This window comes from Gobio gobio (genome assembly GCF_949357685.1).
Source record: "Gobio gobio genome assembly, chromosome: 23".
NCBI classification, from domain to species: domain Eukaryota; kingdom Metazoa; phylum Chordata; class Actinopteri; order Cypriniformes; family Gobionidae; genus Gobio; species Gobio gobio.
Window position 1 is genome coordinate 25374349 of NC_137119.1, and position 20967 is coordinate 25395315.

At 35.8% G+C, this 20967-nt stretch overlaps 2 protein-coding genes across 2 annotated transcripts; both read right to left on the bottom strand.

Moving 5' to 3' along the window:
• Positions 1-2049: 2049 nt before the first annotated feature.
• On the bottom strand, positions 2050-8319 carry myd88 (MYD88 innate immune signal transduction adaptor). Its single transcript, XM_079806605.1, has 5 exons — positions 7666-8319; positions 7009-7131; positions 6737-6917; positions 4342-4433; positions 2050-3711 (listed from the first exon to the last, which is right to left on the bottom strand). The coding sequence occupies exons 1-5, from the start codon at positions 7973-7975 to the stop codon at positions 3557-3559; spliced, it is 861 nt and encodes a 286-aa protein (XP_079662731.1). The 5' UTR covers positions 7976-8319; the 3' UTR covers positions 2050-3556.
• Positions 8320-8996: 677 nt separating this feature from the next.
• Positions 8997-20333, bottom strand: cry-dash (cryptochrome DASH). Its single transcript, XM_079806602.1, has 14 exons — positions 20179-20333; positions 18720-18892; positions 18541-18634; positions 18332-18462; positions 16867-17015; positions 15998-16086; positions 13352-13425; positions 13184-13273; positions 13024-13103; positions 12320-12379; positions 12046-12203; positions 11830-11949; positions 9592-9768; positions 8997-9495 (listed from the first exon to the last, which is right to left on the bottom strand). The coding sequence occupies exons 1-14, from the start codon at positions 20239-20241 to the stop codon at positions 9391-9393; spliced, it is 1563 nt and encodes a 520-aa protein (XP_079662728.1). The 5' UTR covers positions 20242-20333; the 3' UTR covers positions 8997-9390.
• Positions 20334-20967: the final 634 nt, after the last annotated feature.

Genomic DNA, 20967 nt, shown 5'->3' on the forward strand with positions numbered 1-20967 from the left:
ACTCACCCTCATGTCATCCTAGGTATCTATGACATTCTTCTTCCAGACGAATACAATCAGAGTTATATAAAAAAAAATGTCCTGGCTCTTAAGCTTTATAATGGCAGTGAATGGCTGAAGTCCATAAAAGTGCATCTATCCATCATAAAAGTGCTCCACACTGCTCCGGGGGGTGAAGGTGCATACAACAGTTAGCGGAATTTTGGTTGCAGTTTGTACATTTTTAAATATGGATATTTTTCTTACACAAACGCATCGCTTCGCTTCAAAAGGCCTATATTATGCCATTATTCAGCTTGGAAGAGCCAGGACATTTTTAAATATTACTCCGATTGTATTCGTCTGAAAGAAGAAAGTCACACCTAGGATGACTTTGAGGGTGAGAAATCATGAGCTAATTATAATTTTTGGGTGAACTATCCCTTTAAAAATGTCTACCATGGTACTGTAGGGCCTACATTCTGGCAAAATTGCATTACTTGCTTACTGCAAATTGCTATTTACTATTATGATCTTTCAGTATCAACAACAAATGTATAACTATTTATTTGGTAGAAACTATAGTTATTACAACTGCAAATATTTGCAAGGCTAAGCAAGAAGAATCAAGCATTATATACATTAATTGTTTTAATTTATGAGTCTCGTTCTTTACACAAAATTAAACTAAACATAAACGTCAGTAGCCTACAGTACGGCAAGAAGCATAACCTCCAAAACCTAGTTCAGCACTTTCGCTCAGGGTCAATTATTGCAACAACAACAACAAAAAATGGTTTTAAAAATCTATAAAATGCATTGTGTCTTTTTGTTGTTGTTGTTATAGCGCCATCTCGCGGAATAAACAGGCCATTCCTCAAAAAGTATTTCAATGAAAAGGTAGATTTTCCATTTTCAAGCGTAATAACTCAGTCGTTTCTTTTAATTAAAGCTCGATTCGTGATAAGTAGATTAAAAGAATGCCTAACAGGATGTAAATATAGCGCTGAAGTTAGTCATTTTGCAGAGTGTCAACTGAACATTTATTTCAACCCAACCAAGATTTTGGTTAATATTAATTTCTGTAAAGTCATTTTAGAATGTTAAACGGAATGTTAAAGTGTGACAAACCAACTAATTGAACAACACATCAGAGAATTAATCAAACCTTTAGCTAATTCGTGTCACTTCCTGGAAGATGATGTCATTAAGCAACTGACTTTAGTTAAAGGGATATTGCAAAAGACTAGAATGGAAAATGATATTGAGAACACAGGAACGTCCTATAAAATGATGATCGATTACAACAACATTCCCAAGAATATTTTAATAAATTCCATGTTATAAGTGGAGAAAAAAAATGAATTATATATATATATATATATATATATATATATATATATATATATATATATATATATATATATATATATATATATATATATATATATATATATATATATATATATATATATATATATATATATATATATATAGGGATAGTAGAGACAAGCTCATCCTCTCACACCCACGCAACACATTTCAAAAAAGTTTCTGTCATAAAATCTGCAAGGTTTGCTGCAGAGGCTATCGTTTTTGTTGGTTTTTCTAATCCGCTTCCGAAGAATGCATTTCTCGCTGCTCCAGTATAGAAACAGTTTCCACTAACAGGAAGTGTGGTAAATGTGGCCAACCTGATCTCTACACAGACTTGCATCTTTATACACACATAAATTACCTATTGCGTGTAGTATGTATACGATTTTTGCTATTAATGCAAATAATATGCATAGCAGCCATATATATATATATATATATATATATATATATATATATATATATATATATATATATATATATATATATATATATATATATATATATATATATATAGTGTGTGTGTGTGTGTGTATGTTGTTCACTGCTGTCAAATGTACTGTAAATGTTTTCATATTAAAAAAAACTATTAAAAATGACCTGTATAGCGTTATGCGACACAAGCAACAATACAAACAAACCCAATCACATAAATTGTTAAAGCTGAAAAATGTGGAAACAAATAGTTGGATATTAATTCTATGTACTTTAAAATAGAAGGCTTTTTAAAGAACTGAAACAATATAGTCACAAGGTCTGATCTAACAGATCAAAAGCCATTATCTTTTCTGTGCAGACAAACGTGTGTCGTCAGAGGAAGATTGAGGTGTTCAAGACGTAAAAACATGGTTAACCAACCGTGACTGTGAAACCAAGATAAAGATTGTGACAGTCTGTGAATCTGTTTTTAGCTGCTAACTTGCCAAGAAATGCAGCATAATAATGCTCATGGCAAATAGCAGAGCAAACATAATACACACAAAAATATTTCACATGAATATTTAATAACACAAAACACTGCCGGTATGAAAGACAGATTAAAAGTACATCAGAGCAAATTGTTCTTATGACATGCCCATAGTACTAAATACACTGTTAAAAATGACATGAAGAACCTTTAACATCCAATAAACCTTTCCATTCCACATAAGGTTCTTTAGATTTTTAATGTTGTTTATATGTGGTGTTTTTAGCATTAGCATTATCATCATTAGCATTATCATCATTACTTTGCTGCAAAAGCAGTGGAGTCTCAATATACCTTACCTGTGTATATTTTTCTGTTGATATAAAAAAAATGTGTACATTTAGCAATAGCAAGTGAATTATGATGTTATGATAAAATATGCCTTTCTCCACTGAAGGCAGCTGACTCTGAGATGGAGAACGGGAACATGGTTTGTGTAACATTAGCAACACATTATTAGCCGTTTGATAACGCAGTCAATCAAAAGGATAATCATATTAATTACGATTATGTGTCCAATGTTGTAAAGAGCAATACCTTTGTGCAGTGTTTACTACAGTAACTTGAGTAAAAGTTGAGCGAGTGGGTCTCTGAGCTGGTGTGAGGATAATTTGCATATTCATAGGTCCTAAAATTAATATCTTGAATAAGCCATATGGATATAATGAATAAGCCATATAAAGAGATTCATGGATATTAAATGAAGCAAGGGTGAAGAGTTACATTCAAGCTATTTTTTTTTTTTTAAATATGTCACTTTTGTGATCAAAGATGAGTTTTAAGAACTGCACACTGAAAGGTTCTTAGAGGAACCCAAAATGGTTCTTCTATGGCGTCGCTGTGAAAACTCCCTTATGGAACCTTTATTTTTAAGAGTGTACCTCCACTTCAGTTAAAGTTTAGTGATAGTAAACCGACAGGATGATTATGCACATTCAGATTTCACATGCAAAAACACTTAACATGAACAAAATACTAAAGAAACACTTGAGCACATTGCAAACATGAATTGCCTTGGAATGATGCGCGACCTTTTGATTGGGGCAGATATAAATACCATAAGAAAGTACCTTTCTTGAAAGGGTCATAAACTGGACTCAATACAGAGTCTGAGAAACTCTCCAAGCAAGCAAAAATCACAGAAGGTACTTTCCCTTCATCCTCCGTAGAGAACAGAGTGCTTTACCCAGTGGTGACACTATAGTAAACCTTCAGCGGTTTCTATAGAAAAGTTCAGGGGAGTGAGAGTGCCTTGGCCAGCCGGGTCCAGAACCAGTTCTGTGTCCAGGGTCTGGTGTAATCACAGATGGTCAGAAAACGGAGAATGCTGGGGAAAGGCTTCTTCATGGTTTTGTAGACAACAGGGATAAGGCGTTTAGAACGAGCTCCTGCAGCAGAGACAAAAGTGAAGCTGGTGTGGTGAAGGCAGTTACAGTTTTGGAAATAAGAACATTTCTATGACATACGTCAGCACAGCTTACAATATTTATCCTATATCATATAAAGAGTTGAAAAAATATATTGTACAACTGCAGAATTCAATGGTTCAAATATAGCTGCAAGCAGCGATGACGGGAACAACCACCACCTGTTGGCTCTAGAAAAACAATGCAAGGTGGGCACTTGCTTTTATGTTTGCAAATATAGGAGGACTATTATTTTAAAGCCTGTTGTTGTCAGCAGAAGCGATTTATACTATATAATATAGAAAATGTTGAAATAAATGATCTGCGCTATACAAATGGCATTATGCTGTCTAAATTTGACGACAATCACATGAATCCTATTTAAAAAATCACTGCATTCACAAGATCATGCATTCATACGCATACAAGTTTATGTACCATGTAAAAAAACGACCATGCCTAATGGGGGACAACTCTGTCTTGTGTTTCAAATTTTAGTTTTTAAGCGTGTTAAGTGCCTCAAAAGACCATTGGGCCCGAATAATCTCACTTATTTAGTAATTAAAACAGTACTGCAACTCAAAAAAAAATATATTAAAAAAGATACTGTACCTGGGCAAAGGCTGAGTGCAAACTTAGTCTGAAAGTCACAGGCATCACTGTCCAGATAGTCATCGGAAATTATCACCACCATCCTCTTACACCTAAGGGGCATATTTATTTTTATTACAACCATTAAAATTGATTACAAACATTTAAAGGCCCAATATATAATGTTTGCCGCTAGAAAACAAAGGCGTAGCTTGATGACGCCTTGATTTCGCAGAATCATGGGAGTTGTTGTCTTCACCTCTACAGCCGTTGGAAAAGAATCCGACGGGATTCGGGCAGAAATCATGGATGAGCCAATGTATTATAGACTTATTAACGTTACTGTAGTATGAAGTAGGGTGGGGCTGAAAGCTGTTGGAGCGGAACCGGGGCGAGACAAGCTCAACACGCGGCTCTGTGTGTTTCGACCGCAGGAACCAGGGTCTCAATGAAGTTGTGGGTAAATATTTCCCCCTCCAAACGGCCCTGCTCGCGAGGTAGTACTTTTTCAAAGTTCCGGAACTTTCAGGGGTGGGACTTGGGCGCTGAACATGCTGATTGGTTGAGCTCACGCAGCATTTTATTTCAACCGGCATTTTTAAAAGTCTTGTGAGGTTCGTTCTGCGTTCAGTAATATCAGTCCTGCTCTTTCTGTCCGATGGCGCGCGTTCGTCTCAGCAGTGGCACGGTCAATGTCCGTAATACGTTGTCTTTTTTTAAATCTAGCTTTACGAGCTTTCAGAAGGCTTTAGTATCAGTGCTTGTCTCTTTTCCGCCGTTTTGTTAATTACATATTTAGTAAACCAATACATAGCTAGCAAAAGCAGCGCTGCTTGCATCTCCTCCATACTTGTTATTGTTGCAGACAGTATCGCACAAAAATTATTATTGTCCGTCGCTGACTGGGAGGAACAGTCGCACGCAGTCCCACGTCTCTGGACTAATTTGCCTAATCTTCACGGTACTTTAGACCACAGTGGAAACGCAGACAGTAGCAGGTCTGGGGAAAAAAAAGTTCCTGTAAAAAAAGTTCCTGGTACAAATTGTTCCGGGTAATTTCAGTGGAAACGGGGCTTTAGATACATTTTAGTGTGTTGAAAGTTATGTTATGCTACTCTGTGCATTCGCTCGGCGGCTACTGTGAGCTAGATGGATATTAGGTATGGTAAAACATGGTACTCGTGGTAAATCAAGAAAACGAGATTTAAACAATAAGGCCTTGTGTCCACCAAAGCGCTTTTTCACGCGGCTGGCTGGCGTATTCAATTGTTTTCAATGGGAGCGTCGCGTTTTTAGAACGCCATGAGCATAACGAGGTGCTGAGCAAGTATTTCACGCTCAAGCGCTGAGCTTTCTGCGTTTTTAACGGGTCGCCGAGAGTTTGAAGAATGTTCAACTTTGAGTAAAACACAGCGCTCATCACTGTCACTTTTCACCCAGCCGTCCAATCACAGTGGAGGAGGGGCGGGACAAATACAACACCGACCAACCGCCACATTCTGCTTGTACTGTACATTGTCAACAGATGACAACAAGCAGTATAATAACGGAACAAAATACTTTAACACAAGAGCCAGAGCAGCATTTTTATATAGAATCAATACAGAAACAAACTATCTGTGAAATGAGATACTAGTAACACTTCCACGGATATTACGTATCATAACAAGCAAAGAGTCTCAACTGAAAAAAAAGCTGCGCTGCCAAAACGCTCTCAAGCGCGTTTTCAGCCGGCTAAAAACGCTTTGGTGGACATGCATGCGGCCTAAGACTAACTGTGTTGAGCTATATAACAATGATTAGTTCCCTGTCGATGAATGTATCCAAACAATTGCTCACCTGTCTTATAAAACACATAATATATTAAAGCGTATTTGGTGTTTCCATGGTTTCTACAAAATAAAAATCGAGGGTAACGCGGGTATGATGTCATTGACACGGTCCGTGTCCTGGTTAAAATGCCTGCATCTAAATGCTTATTTCTCTGGATTGAACAATTCTTGTAATCATTTGTGATAATGTAAGTACAACAAAAGTTTGTTCAACAAACATTGTTCTAGTGGTTTTTGGATATTTGAATCCAAAAATCTTACATATTGTGCCTTTAAATAAGATATTAGACAATTCATCAAAAATGTACAACTGGAAAGAAAAAAAAAACTGTGAAATAATATTAACATGCAAGGCATGCAACAATATTAAAAATCTAGCCAATACTGATTTGTGTTATGGCTGATAGAAAAAATGAATGACTAATATATTATTTTGCTAAAAACAAAAAAATATATAAAAAAAATTGTCTTCACAACTGATATTCAGTTTAACATTGGCAAAATATTACAATTAAAAGTTTAGTTAAATTGTTTGAAATTCTTCAAGTGAGCATTGGATGAAAAATAACCCTAAACAGACTTGCCTTTTTTCAATGAGCTCGCTGGCGATGGTCCACACACACGTGCCAGGAAGGACGTCTCGGTCAAAGACACACAGCTTCAGGTTGTGATCAGTCTGTTCCAACTGTTTGATCATCTCATGGACAAATTGGAAGTCATTCTGACAATAGCAAATGAAAGCATCAAAGGTCTCCGGTGTCAGTCCTGTTGACAGTGAAGACAATGGTTAGATTGGTAAACTGCTAAACAACTAACTCCACAGTGAATTCAGAAATAACAACATAACAAAACTCACCTTCTGGATCATCATCCAGAGTGATGCCTTCTCGCTCCTTTGTGCGGGGCCCGCAGCTGTCCACCACTGGAACCTGGACGGGCTTCCTCAGTTGTCTTTCCAAATATTTCCTGCAGTCGTCATCTGTACAGAAACACCGACAAGATACAATAACACTTATTTGGAGACTTTCGCTATTGTCCAAGATAATTGATGCCATTTCATGTTTTAAATGGTCACTTCCTCTTGTAGTCATGATTAGTCATTGTTTTCTCAATGTGGTCTTTGACCATATTTGTGTTAAAAAGATGTGATGTAATAATGTCTGTTTCTATAATAACAGAAATATATGCAACATTGCTGGCAGCTCACTCTTCTGAAAAAGATTTTTTTCTATGAAGTAGACAAGAATTGCAATAACGCATGACCTTTCTTATTCATTTTTATGGGTTAATAAAACATAAAGCACTTAAATTACATTTGAATTGTTTATTGTAGCAACCATTTTAATTATTATGAATAGTTGTAATATTTGTATATTTTAATGAACATATTAGTAACAACAGTAATAATAGTAAATATATGTTGTAGTTTATATTATTACAACAAGCTATATTATATCACATAACATATATATTATGATATAAAAAAAATATAATATAAATGTACATGACATACCTATAATTTCTTTGAGGTCTGATATAACATCTTTCCTTTCAGCTTTTTCTAAAATCGACAGTAAGTTTGCTACTGTGGCTTCTGGACGAGTTTCCCACTCCGTTAAAACCTTTTCAAAGGGATAGTCTCTTTTCTCGAAATTTTTGATCTCCAGGTAAGTAAAGTCCATCATCTCGGCGACTGTCCTCCAGTCTGCGGCCACTGTGTTTTGAGGATTCAAATACAGTCCCAGTTTCTTTCGGAAACTGCAGTTTAAAGCTGTTACTGGAATTGCCTCATGGTCTATACTCGACTTTGATGCCATATTCATGGGCAAAATATCACTGTTATCCACTGAGGTTGTTAATCTCCTCGAGAAGAGACCGTGATTAACAAAAACAAGCGAAATATTTTAAGGTGTCATTTCCTGAAACTACCGATAAACTTATAGAAATCAAAACTTACGAATTATGCGACGCAGTACAGAACAGTAAAAACTAACAGTTGCATATGTTGTTTAGAAATCAGATTAAGGAAATGTTCGCAAAGAAACGTCAGAGAAATGACGAAATAAGCAGACAATTACGTACAAAAAGGGAGGATCGACTGTTTCAGGATCGCCTTTGAGGATCTAGTGCGCCATTGAGAGATTGGTCAAACACTGATCTCAGGCCTGCTTACAAGGACACAGCGCTCAACACCAAATATGGACAATTTCCGACACTTTTCCGCTAGAAAGTTCGCTGTGGTCGGAAAAAGGCTTAAAGTGGCTTCCTTCCCAGGGTCGTTTTGGCTTAATGTAACGAATATTAGCTACATAAATGTCTATGTATGTTTTAGAGCCTTCCGTGTGTTCAATTGTTAATTATAACATTATTATAATTTAGTCAACATTAACAGTATTGAACACAGAGAATACTCCAAACATATAAATCAAAGGAAAGTGGTGCATGTGTTTGGAGAGGGAAAACACTCTAAGTCGCACTTAAAAATATATATATAAAAAAGAAACAAAAAAAAATGTTGTCCAGTAACCAACATGCAGGAAACAATTTCGTTGTCATGTGACAAGAAACCAACCCATAAAACATAGATGACCTCTTTATAATATTACATATTTTGTGAAAGTGCATATTTTGTTCAGGTCAAATGAAGTAACTAACCCTAAGAAAAAGTAATTGATATCCATACCTCAAAAATGTATTAATTGTAGTACTTTTAGCTTAGTAGCCTACTCGGACTAGTAATCATAGTTCTGAGCACACAGCTGTCTTACAGCCTTTTTAAAACCAAACTGAAACAGTTAGCACTTCTCACTTCCTATTTCCGAATAAATGAAGAAAATATTCTGAATGTGCACATTATTCAAACTTTTTTCATGGTTTGTTTATAATTTGCATATAATCATGGTACATATAATCACTGGCAAAAGACATTTATTTTTAGGTGTAACAGCCTGAAAAAAGTTCATCCTCCTTGAGTAAACCAGGACATTCGCAGAAATGTATGAAAACAAACAAAAATACAATATTGTATTCAATACAATATATAAACACGTGAAAATTAGACTAACAGTTTGTCCTCAATTTCTGTATCTGCGTGTGAAAACAGATTCAGAATGAGCAACACAAAACCACACTATGTTTTCATTTCCTCTTCCTCATTCCAGTCTGTAACCTTTGCAGATTCCTCACTACTCTGTGTGATGTAGCTCAAGAAAAAGCGCCAATCCACTACATCGCATCCTCAGAAAGTCTTTTTCTTGGAGAAGTAGAAGTCAATGCCTCTGTCTTTGTGTTGTCTTGGTGTGTGAGATGAGCCCTTTCTCCCTTTTGCTGATGATGGACCGGACTGAAAAAGAAACCACAAATATATTGTGTTATTTTTTTAATGCAAGCTTGCATTTGTCCCTAATGGTCAAGAACAATCAGTTGTTAATAATCTTACTGATTTGTTGTTGGCATGACGGCTCCACTCGGGTGCTATGACGATGGGCGAGGGGTATGTGTCGTTGAGCGAAACCTTGGCGTGTGAGAGTGCCGAGTTGCTGAGGGTCCAGGGCGTGTGCACGTCTCCACCTTTAATACCTCCAAGCTCTGGAACCCACTGTCGGACATAGTCCCCCTTTACAGATACAATATTTAGTGTCAATTTTGTGCAGAAAAAATGCCTTATTATGCTGCATTAACCTCTCTGACACAGCAGACACATGTGTAACTTCCTTTTCCTATATTTACACTTGCGTTCATAGCAGAACCTGCTTACTTCATGCTATTTATAATGCTATTTCGTGCATTCTGACTTATTTACACTGTTAAAGAGTTGTATTCTCATGCTAAACAATATTCGAACAAGTTTCTGAAAGTTTTTTTCGAGTATGGCCCTGTATGACGTCATAAAAGGCGGGATTCCTTGTATGGGCTCCCGAATGAGCGTGTGCTCACGTCAATCAGAGCGAGAGCAAGAGCGCGTCCATCAACGGGCTTCGTTCGGGTTACGGGGCAGCGGTGTCATTTTGTTTTTAGACTAACAATATCACTAAAGAAGTGTGTTTTTGGTTGTGAGGGAAAGATAACCTTGTTCAGCTTCCCAAATAATCCAGCGTTAAGGAAACAGTGGATTTCCGGAGCAGCAATGGAGTTCTGAAAGTGTTTGTTTGTTCCCGGTCATGAGTCGAAACCACAGGCGGTGAGTGAAACTGCATCAAATGTCTGTGTTTCGTTGGCAATCGGCACGTAAGTGCATATAATGTAAACAACACGAACGTATAATGAATCAAAAGTTTTCCAGGGATAATGCGATTATGTATTGTGTGTGTGTGCTCATTACTCTTTAGCTCCGCCCACTGCACGCCTGCACGAGCTCGGGGTAAATATGCTAAAACTAAAAACTCTTCGGAGATATGAAGGATGCAGTACTACTCTATAGGTACTCAAGATTGAGGCCCTGTCCCAAATGGCACCCTAAACCCTCACGGTCTTCCTCTGAGTCCTCACTTTCACAACGTAATGCCGCTTTGACTGCCGGGAAGAAGTCTGATGCGTTACCCAGACCAGTGCGGGCTCGGTAGAAGTTCGCATCGAGGGCGCATATCGACCTCAAAGGGGGCGCACGCGAGCACCCTTCTGAGACCTAAAATGACAAATGGGACACCCTGCGGTCTCGTGGACTTAAAGGACACGTGCACGCAGCGGCCATTGTAAGTCCACAAAACCGAAAGTGCACATGAAGTGTGCCATTTGGGACAGGGCCTAACATGACATTGGCAGAAACTGAGCATGTTATGTCCCTTTAAGTGAAAATAAAAATCATTTAAAAGTGGAAAATACCAGGACGTGCATTTACAAATATGAACAATTTAGTCCATAAAGGCAGCTGTAGATTAATTTTTAACAATCATTTTAATCATTTAAACATCCATTTTAAGCGCTGATATTAGATAGAATGTAACTGAGCACTTAACTTAAAAATAAATCTTGAATTTTGAGTATATTTATTTTTTTAATTTAAATGTAATTTATAGTTTTTACAAAAGGCTATTAATTGTTTCCAAGCTTTATTTTTTTATATGAGATAAAATATCCTTGAGCACTTTTAAACTTGTAGTTCGAGATTTAATTTACTTTTTATTTTGGGTAACACTTTATTTTACAGTGTCCTTGTTACACGTTACATGTAGTTAATACACTTATAACTATAAATTGTGTATAATTACACAGTAACAAGGAAAGTTTAAAATAAAGTGTAGATTTTAATGTCCTTTAATGTAAATTATTCCGAAAGGCTGTTCATTGTTACCAAGCTGTTAACTTATTAATTGAATTTTATATTGACTAAAACAATAGTTTTCCCTTTCTAATTTTGGTTTTCCTTTAAAATAAAAGAATTATTTTACTGTTTAAAACATGTTCCATTGTGACAGCTTATAGTATGCAGAAGTTGTCACAAAAGTTCAATATGTGTACAGTGAACTTTATATTATTTTCTCCTACTTATAATAATAAACTTTTTTTCAAAAAACCCTACAACGAGAAATATTGCCTGGGGTAAAAAGTGTGACACCTACCTAGTCTCTTACTTCTTTGCTGAGATGTAGGCCACTAACAAAATGTATGAATCATAATGCAAGTGTTTTTTGGTTTTATGCGCTATTACCATAAGATACCTGTAAAAACTACGACTTACGTTATTGTCATAGTCTAGTCCTTGTTTGATCATATTAAACTTCCTGTTTTCTCGTGGGTCATTTCCTATTCCGGCACTATAGAGCCAGTTTCCATAGTTGCTGCAGACGTCATGGTCCACCTGATGACAATGGAAGATAATAGCGCATCAAACGGCATCAAAGAGTAGAAAGCATCAACCCACTCCATCAAATAAACTGTAGGGAATGTTTCTCACCAGCAGGTATTCAAACCACTCAGCGCCCAGTCTCCAGTCTAAGCCCAAGTCCTTGGTCAGAAAGCTGGCCACATTTTGACGTCCTCTGTTGGACATGAATCCTGTCAGTGCGAGCTCCCTCATGTTTGCGTCTACAAACGGCACCCCGGTTCTCCCCTCTGGACAACATGTGAAAAATATTTTGGTATTAATTCACAGAAAATCAATTGAAATGTGTATCCTTCAGTTGATTTATGAAATTACGTACAAAATTAAGAATTAGAGGACACATTACCTTTCCATGCATTGAACATTGTCATATCCGTCTTCCAGGGCACATGTTTGTCTTGCAGACCTTAAGTTCATAAGGGACAAAATGATCATATTAATCATTTAAACATCCATTTAATTTGAATAAGAGCTATTAAAATGTAAATGAGCACTATAAATCTGTTATTTAAGACCTGGTGATTATTATTTATTTATATTTTTTCATTTATTTTATTGCAATGCAATTTATTGTATTTTTATTTTATTGCATTGCTTATGATTATGTGTCTATTTGACTTCCTTAACTTAATGTCAGTTAAAGTTTAAATAAATGAAAAATCACAATATTTGACCATTTTGAGAATTTTGCCCTCCACATACCAAAAGTAAAGACATTTATGATGTTAAAATAATTATTTTTTTCTATTCATCAAAGAATCCTGGATAAAAATGATAGTTTCCACAAAAGTATTAAGCAACCCAACTGTTTTCAACATTGATGATTATAAGAAATGTTTCATGCGCAGCAAATCGTCATATCATAATGATTTCTGGAGGATCATGTGACACTGGAGACTGGAGTAATGATGCTGAAAATCCAGTTGTGTCATCACAGGAATTAATAATGTGTTTACTGTATTTTTGATCAAAGATATGCAGCATTGATAAGCATAATAGACTTATTTTATTCAAAAATCTTAAATGCATACAAAACAAATCCAGACTTACCATTTATATCAAATATTCTGTTTCCATATTTTAAACCCACAAACTTGAAGTAATCTCTCCACAGAAGTTCAAATATCACCCTGGTGGAGACAAATTTAGTATTCTTGCACATAAAAAAACCTGAGTTTATCTTATTTGAAAACACATTCCAGTTACTCACCAGTATGTGCTTTGGTTGGCGGTTCGTTCAGCCTCATACTTCTTTATCTGGTCATAGATGTACCTGGGTGATATGCAGCCCAACGCAAGCCTGAAGATGAGTGAAGGAGGGTCAGCATTAGTCTGTGCTTTGCTTATGCATTATGAAAACATCATTTCGAAGGCTCACCAAGGAGAAAACTTTGTGGAATAGTCCACTCCGATCATGCCATTCCGAGTCTCCTTATAAGTCGCAACGGCATTCTGTGATAAAACAAGAGCATTAAATAACCCTCTCTCAGTGACTACATTTACAAGGACAGCAATAATCTAATTATTGACCTTGTTCTGAATAAGACAATATTCTGATTAAGCTGTTTACATGAGTTGCTTTTAGAATATTCCGTTCATGTTCCCGTTTTACGTTATAGAACATAGCTCGATTAATGGCACTTCATTACGTCCTCATGCCACGCTGTCCGACGTCTAATCATAGCGCGACTTCGGCGGGTCTGTTAAAATTTAATGGGCTCAGGCAACCCGCTGTAACTTTACCTGCGGGTGTCGCTGTTGGACAGTGTTACTTAATAAAAACGAGTGATCTTTACACTTTTTAATGTAATTTTATATATATACACTCACCTAAAGGATTATTAGGAACACCATACTAATACTGTGTTTGACCCCCTTTCACCTTCAGAACTGCCTTAATTCTACGTGGCATTGATTCAACAAGGTGCTGAAAGCATTCTTTAGAAATGTTGGCCCATATTGATAGGATAGCATCTTGCAGTTGATGGAGATTTGTGGGATGCACATCCAGGGCACGAAGCTCCTGTTCCACCACATCCCAAAGATGCTCTATTGGGTTGAGATCTGGTGATTGTGGGGGCCATTTTAGTACAGTGAACTCATTGTCATGTTCAAGAAACCAATTTGAAATGATTCTAGCTTTGTGACATGGTGCATTATCCTGCTGGAAGTAGCCATCAGAGGATGGGTACATGGTGGTCATAAAGGGATGGACATGGTCAGAAACAATGCTCAGGTAGGCCGTGGCATTTAAACAATGGCCAATTGGCACTAAGGGGCCTAAAGTGTGCCAAGAAAACATCCCCCACACCATTACACCACCACCAGCAGCCGGCACAGTGGTAACAAGGCATGATGGATCCATGTTCTCATTCTGTTTATGCCAAATTCTGACTCTACCATCTGAATGTCTCAACAGAAATCGAGACTCATCAGACCAGGCAACATTTTTCCAGTCTTCAACTGTCCAATTTTGGTGAGCTTGTGCAAATTGTAGCCTCTTTTTCCTATTTGTAGTGGAGATGAGTGGTACCCGGTGGGGTCTTCTGCTGTTGTAGCCCATCCGCCTCAAGATTGTGCGTGTTGTGGCTTCACAAATGCTTTGCTGCATACCTCGGTTGTAACGAGTGGTTATTTCAGTCAAAGTTGCTCTTCTATCAGCTTGAATCAGTCGGCCCATTCTCCTCGGACCTTTAGCATCAACAAGGCATTTTCGCCCACAGGACTGCCCTATACTGGATGTTTTTCCCTTTTCACACCATTCTTTGTAAACCCTAGAAATGGTTGTGCGTGAAAATCCCAGTAACTGAGCAGATTGTGAAATACTCAGACCGGCCCGTCTGGCACCAACAACCATACCACGCTCAAAATTGCTTAAATTGCCTTTCTTTCCCATTCTGACATTCAGTTTGGAGTTCAGGAGATTGTCTTGACCAGGACCACACCCCTAAATGCATTGAAGCAACTGCCATGTGATTGGTTGATTAGATAATTGCATTAATGAGAAATTTAACAGGTGTTCCTAATAATCCTTTAGGTGAGTGTATATATATATATATATATATATATATATATATATATATATATATATATATATATATATATATATATATATATATATATATATTTATGTTGTTTTATTTTTGTAATATTATATATTGTCTCTTTCAGTTTTTTTGAAGAGACTCTTGCCTCCTTCTTGACAGCCTACATTTCAAATGATAGCTTTGATTAATGATGAAAAAGATTTCAAAATCGTTTTTGTTTGGATTGTTTTTTCCTGCCGTCGAGCCACAGGCGTTCACTGAATGACCTATATGGCTTGCGAGCCTAGAGGTTCCCGACAGCTGTTGTAAGCAGACAGTTTGGTCACAATTATGAATATGGAATTACAGATACAAACATACTGTATTTTACTTTTACAATGAGCAGAATAATTACAACAAAAAGAAAAAAATAGTGTCAGAGTGAGCAGTCAAGCAAGACGTCATGGCAACGACATTTCAGACTGACAGATACGTAAAAGATAAACGGGAATTTTCCGACATTTTAGTAACTTTGTTACTATTTTGTGCGCGTTGTTATATTAATTATAATTCAAAGTCTGTTTTATTGGCCACAATATTATTGATGATTGTTGAGAGGGGCACTTTTGATAAATTTTTAAAAAGGGCAGGGGCTTGAGCCCCCAAAGCCTTCCCCTGTACCTGGTGTGCAAATGTGTCCTGTCACATAATGCGGCGAAAACTCCTACACAACGTTAATAGTGTGATTAAGGTGTGTACATGTCTGTAATGCTCTCCGATAATGCGACAAAAATAGGCATACTCCACATGTCTTAATTCGATTTGCGTTTACTTCGAGTATGATTTTAACCGGATTACGGTAATTAGAAATCGCTGTTTACATGGTAGCTTCTTAATCAGAGTACTGTCTTAATCAGGTTAATATCGGAATATTGCTGTCCATGTAAACGTACTAATTGATTAAGTTATTTTTTAGGAAGAAGGAAGAGCAGGCTCACTGTATCCCAGAAGTAATGTTTCAGCCTAGCAAGAACCTCAGTCTCTCCACCACGACATGGGAAAGCAGAGCGGCAGTCCATCACTGGCTCTGAAACCACAGATAGGAAATATGATTAGTCTTTGAGGTTAACATAACATAAATCGTTTTTTTCCCCTCCAAATATCCTCCTTAGGATCATTCAGTCACCTGAGAGGAAATCAGAGCACATATTAATACTGCTATAGAAAAAGGAAATATGAGTAACTGATTCAGCCTTTTCACCGTCCTGTTTTAGTTTTGTATCTAGAGATATTGGTGCAGATTACTCTAAGTATCATTTAAATGTGAATAGCCACGTTTACATAAAATCATTCCGATTGATGAATACGAATATAGTGTTTACATGAACGCTAAATAAAGTGGTGTGTGCGTTTATGTCACAAGCTTTAAATCACATTTGATCTTTTAATGACACGACTTATTTATAGCACTATACTCTTTTTTTATGACCACTATATTCAACAACAACAACAACAGCTTGTTCCGTGCGTCATACTTCATTACGCCATCTCTACGTCATTGCGCATGCGCAAAACATTCCAGTTTCCAATCTGATCAAGTGTTTACATGTCCCAACGAAAGAATTAGAAAAGGTTTAAACCACCCCTAACAATCGGATTTGCCCAATTAATTCCAATTGACATGGGTACATGACTTTGTTATTCCAACTGCGCTAGTCCGAATCTAAAATGTGTAGTAAAATAATCTGCTGATTGTCTTATTTAAAAAGAGACCAACCATAGGCCTTTATTCCAAAGCATTCATGAATCACATCTATTTATGTTTATATAATGTGTTTTTACATCTACATTCAGAATGGGGGGGTACCTGTCTGTCCCAGGCACTCAAACGTAGGTATAGGACCCTCCTCCAGTCCAACGGGAAGAGATTTAACCTGTTCTGGTGTGGAAAGTACAGGTCGCACTCTGCACTGTCCCTCAACCGCCTTTCTGAACTGGGTGTAAACATCAGGTAACCTTTCAAAGACAGGAAATGAAGTCATACGTTTAAATTGCTGACCTCACATGCACCGAAACTGACACTGTAATTAGCCATCAGGTCCTTAAAAAGGAAGTTACAGTAACAGTGGATTTCCAGTACTTTTCTGTAAAGATTCCTAGTTAACTTGTTTTACAAAGCTGTGCTAGGATGAAGTTCCTGCTAACAGGAACAGTGTTGGGTGCATCTAGTTACTAAGTAATTAGTTACTGTAATTTAAGTATTTTTCCCTTGATAAAGTTAAGTTAGGGATATTACTCTTATTTTTTCTGTAATTTAATTACAGTTACTTCTGATGTAATTGAACTAAATACGGTGTATAGACTGTAGAACAATTATATATAATACAATAGAATACATTTATAATACTTTGGTTAGTTAATAAGAATAATTGATGTAGTTTTATATTATTTATTTGAATGAATTAAAAGAGGTTCTGTCCTTGAATCACTTTACTAGTCGAGGTTGATAAAGGATTTTGAAAGTAATTAGTAATTCAATTCAATTAAACTTTTTGGAGAGAGTAATTTGTACAGTAATCTAATTGCACTATTGAAGATGTAATTAGTAACTAATAATTAACTTTTAGTTTTTTTAGAGTAACTTACACAACACTTTTTTTATTATTATATGTCAGCACCAAAATCTATTTTATTGACAAGAACATATTAAAACACAATAACAAACAATTTTTTGGTTTGTTATAAAATAATGTCTTAAATAAATATTCTTAAAATTCATATAACGTTTTATTAGACACTTTTTTAATCAAGTTCCTGTTTGGAAAAAACTTTGAAAGTACAGTATGGAAGATCTAATATTTATATTAAGTGTCTTTTATTTTATTTTTTATGACAAAATATTATGTAGGGAGGCATAGACAGAGACCATAAAAGTTTCATAATACACCAAAAATGTTTTAACATTATCATTAACTAAACTTAATTCAACAGTGTTGTTAGGTAACTAAAACTATTAAAAATCATTTTTGTAATTGACATAAAGCGGAAATAAAATATTCATTAAAAAACTTAAACTAAAACAAAAATGACAACTTAAGTTGCCTTAGCAACTAACTGAAATAAATCAGCTGAAGTTGAAGTATCAAAATTAATAAAACTCATGAATGAAATAAAAATAACTGGAAGCAAAACATAAATGTTAAATGGAAAACTATAATAAAAATGACAACAGCACATAAAATAAAATATATAAAAAAGCTAATTCAAAATATGGATAAATACTATAATAACATATAAATAATACTAAAATAACACTGCAACACTTGTCCTACCCTCCAATGTGACCGAATGGCAGATCATCTCTGTGGTAAAGTGTAGACCCCCAGAAAGTCTGAACTTTGACTTTGTTTTGGCAGCAGATGTCCTTTAGCTTCTTCTCCACAATGGTTTCCTCTGACGCCACCTTCAGGTAATTGACAGAAAGACTGTAAATACTGAACTTCTACATTCATATACAGTGTGTATCCACTCTGAAACACACCTCCTCATGAAATGCCACAGCTGTGACTGAACCCAGCTGCTTAATCAAATCGCCAACAACATCCTCCGGCTTTCCTTGTCTGACCAACAGCGTGCTGCACAAAGGCATACAAACATATATTAATCAATACAGTATGCGTGGACAGAATGTACATCCTGTGTGTGATGGAAAATTCCCACCTGCCCCGTTTCTTCAGTATTGCCCTCAGGTCTTTCACACTGTCCAGGAGGAAATGTAAACGGAACGGGCCAGTCTTAGGGAAGTTGAAGTGATGAGTGCCTTGGTAATGACGCGGGTCGAAGCAGTAGAGTGGGATTATGTGCTCGGCATTCCTCTGAGCCCAGTGAAACACCTGGATGAATGGAGTAAAACCTGTTTGTCATGCTTTTTTAATAGGTCCAACAAAGCTTAACGTGTCAAAGCAAGCAGTGCAGTTCGTAAAATCACTGTTCATTTGCACAATGTAGTTCATAGACCTAACATTTGTTTACTAAACAAATTAAACTAGGTAAATATATAGGGTAGTTTGTCTGTAATCGTCACATGATAGCACTTCTATGCGGACTAAACTTGTATATTGCAATTCTTTTTTTTTATGTATTTTTTATTAATATACTCTCCTTAATTCATGTATTTTGTAATCATTTATTATATTTTATATTTATTGTATATTATATTATAAGTATTTAGTTTTTATACTGTGTAGACATAGGATACATATACATATATATATATATATGTGTGTGTGTGTGTGTGTGTGTGTGTGTGGTAAATTACTCTAAAAAAGTAATTAATTAATTGATTAATTAATTAATAACTAGCTACCAATTACATCTTCAACAGTGTAATGAAATTTACCAATTACTCTCTCTCAAACGTATTGGATTTTATATATATAATATTTAGTTATTGTTCAAAATAATTACTTTCTAAATCCCATAGCAACCCTCGAGCAGTTGAACAATACAAGAATAGACATAAAACTGCTCTTTTAATTCTTTCAAATAAAAAATATACAATTTCAAAAATTATTCTTGAACCGACCAGTGTGTAAAGGGAGACGGTTACATTGAAAACAAAGATTAGAACATTACATTTTGATGTTAAACCCACTATTGTTTTATATAAAATTGTTGTGTAGTCTGTCTATTATTAAAGCAATTACATCAGAAGTAACTGTAATTAAATTACAGAAAATTAAGTAATCCCTTAAAATAAAGAGTAGCTAATCCCTTACTTTACTTTACTTAGACATTATATATATATATATATATATATATATCCATCGAGTCATTTATTATTTACATATAAATTATGTTTTTTTTTCTGTATATTTGTGCAAATGTAGGCACCATGTGACCACGCCCCTTGTGACGATTGCCGACAAACTACCCAATGAGCGCCCAGATTTCGCTTCATATGGACAATGTTTCGCAAATAGATGTAACAAACTCCATTTATTATTCTCAAGTGTTCCGTTTAGTGTGTAAACAGTAGTATTAGAAAGAGAAACGTTGAGACGTGTTAAATCAAGACATCATCATATCGAGCAGGACTATCCACGTGGATTTAGGAGCGAGTTTGCTCGAGACAAGAGACTGTACGATTACAAAGAATATCTGTGATTATTATATTTACCTCGTTGTCATGCAGACGCAGGTCGTTTCTCAGCAGACATATGACCGTACGACAAGCGGACATCCTCGCAGTCGGTCTTTAACGGTGTAAAGAAGTCTCGAGCGGTCGTGTTTACGCTGCACATGCAGTCAGACCAGCAGCAAAGAAAGAGTGACGAGCACGTTGAGTAACATGATGCGCGTGAGGTTACAAAACATGCTCTCCATACCATAATATTACTCTGTCAATAAACAAAAAGTGTTTCAACTCTTACAGTAAGCCACACTTGAATGTGAACGCGAATGTCTGCACGATTTAGCAAATATAATACGTATAATAAATATATATAAAAACGTTTGCTTTTGTTCAAACTACAAAAATTTATATATTTTCCTTAGACATGGATGTCAGATATAGAGTAGCAAGCTAATTTTATGTATATAGAACTTTTCCAAACAAATAAATTCAGTTAAAAGTGCTTTACAGGCAAGACAAAAACAATAGGCTAGATATTAGCATAAAAAGAAAAGTAAAAATAGACCAAATAAGAATAAAGTTTATAAGGATTAAAATATACATTTAAAAACAAATATATATATAATAAAAATATATATAAAAGCATTATAAGACATTATAGGAAAGGGCAGACAAAAAAAATGTTTTTAATTTAATTTTATATTTAAAACTATTAAGGTTATGTGGCAAGGAGCATAACGGCAAAAAGCAGCATCACCGAATCTTTTAGTTCTACTCTGTGTGTAAAAGTAAAGAATCTGAGAGTCCTTCATATACTGAAAGCATTTTTGAGAG